Genomic DNA, 6,159 nt, shown 5'->3' with positions numbered 1-6,159 from the left:
GCCCTGCTGAGGCTCCTGGTTTCAGCTATACCACCACATAAAACTTTGAATCAATTTTTGTAATACTGATTGACTTGGGGACATTTTTGTGTTTGCTAAAGTTAGTACTGTATCTTACTGCAACTAGTTGGTGTTTGGCAGTCATGAGAAATCTCCAAATTGTTTTGAAACATTAATGAGTGTGTGTGTGTGGGGGGGGGGMGTCTCAGTTTACTCATGAGTCACAGAGGTTTGTGTTCTTGTGACTTGAATTTTGATTGTGTTCAGAAATCTTGTGCAACAAACTTGCTGTGGGTGACTTAGTACCGGTTTATTTTCTGTAATTTCAAAGGGCTAGAAGTGTTTATGACATGTGGTCCTGAACCATGCCATGGGAAGCAAGGGTGCAGAGGGTGCTGGAGCATGCTTTGATAGACATCTAGAAAAGATAGCAAGCATTTCAGTGCATTGGTATTATTCACATTGCTGTTTAAGGTCATACATGCAAACATACACAAAGTCACAGATTAAAAGTGGGAGAGGCTCCCAAGGTGGACAAAAAGAACAATGTGCTCTGCCTAGAATACAGATGTGCACACAAAAATATGTTGTCATTTTCAAAAACTTACTCGTCTCATGAGACTGCAACTGGAAATGTGCCTGTCTATGCACATTTTTTGTCATTAACTAGTCTCCACCAGTGATGTACTCCCTTAAAGGGGCAATATTATGTGTTTCTCAGGCATATATTTAAGTTCTATACCCTAATAAAGTATCAGTGCCACCTTTAGTTGTTATTAAAATGCTGTTTTTATGTCCAAATAGAAAATAAACGTGTCTTCTCACCATTTCCGTTTCTAAACACCTTGAAATTGGCCTCTGTCTCTTTAACAACCTCCTTCCGCTTCTGTCCCGCCCATTTCAACATGTGGGGGGAGGGGGGGTGCGCTGTGATATGGAAGCTCAGTGAAGTTAACTGCATCTGAAAACTAATTTCCTCAAAGGTATTTTGAATTTGAAAAGGGCTGCGTTCAGAAGTAGTATCGAGAGCTCAGCAGACAGTTTCAGTTTCACTTTTAGTTTCAATAGTTTGATTTGTTGCTGCCGAGAGCCTGCAGGAGTCACGGGCGGGGTGCGGGGCTGGGAGTGAGGAGGTGTGCTCTGTGATGAGGAAGCTCAGCTTGGACACAGCCCAGAGGTGGAGCTGGTCCCAAAAGGCGGTTCTAGCCTCAACCGGTCGTTTTTGCTCCCCTGCCTGACTGCCTCAGGATACCACAGGATTTCTCAAACATGCATGAATGAGTTAAAGTGAGACTCTGGGCATGTTTTTAATGAGAAGATAACATTATAACATGATATAAAACTCAAAAAAGTTGCTTTTACATGATATTGCCCCTTTAAGATTAATTGTCTATGGCAGCCATCTTGAATCATGAGAGCAATCAAAGGTTACCAGGTTCATAAAAATTCATCCAGTGATTCATGAGGCATTTTGCCAATAAATTAATGTGGGTGATGGCTCAAGACTTTTGCACGGCGCCGTGCCACAGTGAAATTGGATTTGTAATGAAATAAAATGGTTTGACAGTTAAACTTTCCAGGTTACCACATTATTATCTTGTTTTACCGAGTTGTTTTTTTTTTTTCTTTTACTGCATCTAGGTTCTGGAAAAGAGCATGCGCCTGGAGTGCAAGTGTCACGGTGTCTCGGGTTCCTGCACGACCAAAACCTGCTGGACGACCCTTCCCAAGTTCCGCGAGCTCGGCTACCTCCTCAAGGAGAAATACGCCCACGCGGTGCACGTGGAACCAGTCAAAGCTAGCCGCAAAAAGCAACCCAAGTTCCTCAAACTCAAGAAGACTCACTCTTACCGGAAGCCTTCGGACACGGACCTGGTGTACATAGAAAAGTCGCCCAACTACTGCGAGGCGGACCCTTTGACCGGGAGCCTGGGGACGCAGGGGCGGGTGTGCAACAAGACAATGATGCAGCACATCAGCGGCTGCGACCTGATGTGCTGCGGCCGGGGCTACAACACACACCAGTACTCCCGCGTCTGGCAGTGCAACTGCAAGTTCCTGTGGTGCTGCTACGTCAAATGCAACACGTGCAGCGAAAGGACAGAGGTGTACACGTGTAAGTGAGAGTATTTATTGATAGGGTAGGGACAATTTCATGAGCGGTTTTATTCCTGGACACAAAAGAATCAAGTCTGCTGTGCGACGTAGCTGGAGACGGAGCGTCACGGTTGTTTTGCACACAAAGCTCTTCATCCCTTGTTCACGGACTGTGTGCTGGGATGCAGTCAGTAACACTGGAAATGAAAAACAAAAAAGAAACCGTAGCCTGACATGTGGCACCGGGCTACACTTCTGGATGTTTTTTTCACTGTTTGAACTTTGAGGTGAAGCTCGGCAGACACCCTGCTGCAGTTTCCCCCGCTCCTCTGCACAGATGAAATAGCCATTTTGAAATATTTAACATTCTGTATCTAGTGAATGAGAATTATTAATATTAATTTATTCTGTAAAGAACTACAGATTTTGTCCGATATGGCTCAAAATTAGCTAAAGTTTTTTATTTTATTTTTTTAGTTTGTTAGAGGGATAAAACTTATCCACAGTTAACACACTGGATTCAAGGCTGCCTGTTCTCTGCTGTAGTCGCCTCTCTTTTGACCGTTAGTTTTCCCCTTCCCTCTGTTTGCTGCTAGTCTAGAAAATCCCTCCTGTCGAGGCAGAAGTCTGTAACTGCTGACTTCAGTGGCGACGTCCACTTCAAGCTGATTTGACTGGAAATATAAACCGATCAAAAACACGAGCACAATTTTCCACGTTTGGTTAATATAGAGTATATATTTGTAAAGGCCTATTTTTCTATGAATGTTTTTATTTATATCTTTTTTTTTTCATACTCTGCGTCACGCGTAGACCCAGAGACGTGTTTTATGAACCCCTGTGAACAACATAAAAAGAAAAAAAAAAGCTGATTTATTGTAAGTTGGCCCAAGCTGTCACTGCCAAGACTGTATATTGTACAGGATAGAGACTGTTTATATGTGTCTGTGTTCAAACGTCTGTGTTTACTGCATTTCATAACTACTACTGATGGAATACAGGAACAGATTAACACCAGCAAGACTTTATTTTCATCATTGCCTCCTTGCACACCACCCTTTTATGAGAAACGGGCAACCACTATGAGGAAATAACCTGTGAGGAATGTTTTGCTTCGCTGCTGTTCTGATAGGATGAGATATAAATTTTTTTTGAGCAGTCATAAAATCACGTTAATATTTGGTTAAGCTTCAGACCTTTCTCATAAATGAGCGTGAAGGGGATCTGTTGAGCTGTAAATTTCTAACGTTCATAAACATTTCTAAAGGGAAAATAAAAAGGGATTTATTCTTGTAATAATTTCAGACAAAATGGTTTGACGTGTAAAATTTAGAAGTAGTACTTTGCTCAAGACTCTGTTAAACATGGGCACAATAACAAGAAACAAACCATGACAATACTTTTATTAATCTATTATTATTTTATTTATTTAGCTAAAATCCTGGTGAAAATATTCTATTAACAATTCATTTGCTTTTAGTCTGGAGACCCTCATTTGACATTTCATGACTCGCAGAGGGGTCCCAACCTTGGCACTACTGCTGAGGCAGAAAGGACAAAGAAATTAAGCCTCACACAAACAGTTAACGTGCAAAAATTCCAATTTGTACCTAAAACAACTAACTGAACCTTAAGTGTTTGGTCATCACACATGTTTTGTATTTGTTGGAAGTGTTTTGTACGGAGCACGTCTGGTGACATTGGATTTTAAAAAATCTACGTGTGGCATCAAGATCATTCTTGCAGTTATTTCCACGCAGAATCTTGATTGTTGACATGGACAAGTTTGAATTAATTTCATTTAGTTTTAATATAGGAATGAATGACAGTCACTTACATTAGCCATGAAGTAAATCTTAGCATTATACATTGCAGCTATGAGACACAAGTGACGACTGGAGTTGTCTTTTGTCCAAAAAGCTGTATTTTTTTAAACTCAGCACTCAAAACAGACTCCTCTCATCACTTTGCTGTGAAAGAGTTGTATTTATGTCACATTCAGGAACACATTAAAAGAATCTGTTTCCCAACACACACTTACAGTAGTACTTATTTTATCTCATAAATACTAGAAATATGAAAGACGAACTGTTCGAATTGAACCATGGAGGTATACTCCTTGGATTAAGCACACACCAAAAATATTAAGAAGTGTGGGGTATTTTTGAACAGTTAAACAAATACAGCGCATTCATATGACTCTAATAATGTTTGTATCTCTCACAAAGAGCATTATCTCATGACCACACATTCATTAGTTTTTTATCCAATGTCACCAGATGGGTTCCATAGTTTTATGCAGGAGACATGACAAAAAAAGAGTCGTTACTTCCAGATTTGAAAATAAAATTCTTAGCCTGAATGTGGAACTATCCAAACACCAGATCAATCATGTGAAATCCAAGTTTTTGTGACCCGTTTAAACTTTGAATGATGTTTCTACTGTGAAGTACGAGCTGTAGAGCTTCAGAGGGCTGGGCTTCAAACTCAATCCACTAACTTCCTGTTATATTGTGTGAATTCTGTTACATCGTAAAATATACAACAACTGGAAGTCGTGGCACACTATTCTCCATCAGTCCACATGGTTTAATGTATTTTTTTTTTTGGCTTTTTCCAAAGCAGACAGAAAAAGGAGAATAATGGCAGAATAGTAATAAGGGGGCTTCATTGCTTATGCGTTACCACCCTTAATTATCTTCATTCCTGATTAAATGGGGATAAATTAACTAATAGAATCATTACGTTTACTTTAAGCTAAACATAAAATCACTCAGTTAGCTCTAAACATGTTGTGGTTTGGACTCCCTGTTTGGTCCCTTGAGGCGCCGCGAGACAAAAAAATACAAATGTTATCCACCATCATGTGGTCACCATGGTGATAAATCAGCTTTCAGAGGGCGAGCACAATGTGTGCAACAGTGGGCCCAAAGACAGAGATGTTCTTTGAGAGGCGACAGTTATTCAGGCTTAATTGAGGGCCCATGTTGAGGAGTGGAAAGCGGGTTGAATGTGTGCGCGGAACCAACGTTTGTGCTCTAATGGAAGGTTCCGGCTGTAATTGATGAGGCTGGTCAGGCAAAGACGTGTCACCATGATGACTTGCTCAGTCGAGGGGAGGGGGGGGGGGGGGGGGGGGGGGGGGGGTGCGGAGCTGTCAGGTGATAGAGGACTCGCACATCTGCTTCATTCACTCCGTGGGCCACTAGTTGCTACAACAACTCCTGAGCGATGGAGAAAATGCGGGGCGGTCTCCAAGAGAGGCCGGCCGGCTCGATGGGGGGAAATGTTAACGACGGCCAAGCTCTCAAGTCGTTTACAGATTCCACTCTCACCGGCCCCTGGTTGAGGAAGGTGCTGATGGAGAAAACCGGACAAACACGGCTTGTAGACGTGCTCACCAGGATTTTGGAACTTTTTTTTTTTTTTTTTTGCAGTGAAAAGAAAGACACACACCTTCTTTGTGAAACAGCTGAGAAGCAGAGCAGAGAATTTCGGTTTAACTTACTGTAGATAAGCCGTATTGTGTATCAGTGGCAGCATAATCTACCTTGAAAAAAAAAAAGGGGAAAAGGGCGTGAGGGGATAATAACAGAGGCTTGTCTTGGTCTGACAACGGCTTTTCAGCTTTCATAATATTGCTACAAAAGACTTGTATAAGAAAAGGCAGCTGTTCAAAAGCCTCTGGTTAAAGCTAAACTAAGGGTTTTTTGTGTTGAGGGACTCGCATCCCATTATCTCCTGCACAACAAGCTTTTGCTTTAGCTCCTTTTGTACGTGCCTCCTATTAACTTTCACCTGCTGGCATTTGAAAGACGGTGGCCAAGTCCCAGCTTTGTGTGAATTATTTCAATGCGACGCGCCAGAATTACAAACTCGCCCTCTGGGTCTGGTTAAATTTTGGATTAGCTGGAAAAATTTACACCATTGAAACCTGCCATTCGCGGCGCGATGGTGCAGTGTAGCCGGTGTCCCGGGGCAATCCACCTGCGGCGTTTCTCAGCCAGGTGCAAAGCTCCATCACACACACACACACACACACACACACACACACACACACAC

At 42.0% G+C, this 6,159-nt stretch overlaps 1 protein-coding gene across 1 annotated transcript in view; it reads left to right on the top strand.

Moving 5' to 3' along the window:
- The window catches only part of LOC106532337 (protein Wnt-7a), a gene marked incomplete at its 5' end in the record, with an annotated part of 13,593 nt that extends 10,475 nt beyond the window's left edge, over positions 1-3,118 (top strand). Inside the window, 1 exon segment of the mRNA XM_014028375.1 lies at positions 1,642-3,118. Within this exon segment, the coding sequence (XP_013883829.1) occupies positions 1,642-2,124 (483 nt within the window). The 3' untranslated portion in view covers positions 2,125-3,118.
- Between the last annotated feature and the right edge of the window lie 3,041 nt (positions 3,119-6,159).

This window comes from Austrofundulus limnaeus, unplaced genomic scaffold (assembly GCF_001266775.1).
Source record: "Austrofundulus limnaeus strain Quisiro unplaced genomic scaffold, Austrofundulus_limnaeus-1.0 Scaffold753, whole genome shotgun sequence".
NCBI lineage: Eukaryota > Metazoa > Chordata > Actinopteri > Cyprinodontiformes > Rivulidae > Austrofundulus > Austrofundulus limnaeus.
The sequence above is the reverse complement of the archived record's forward strand: the minus strand, read 5'-3'. Positions and strand labels throughout refer to the sequence as shown.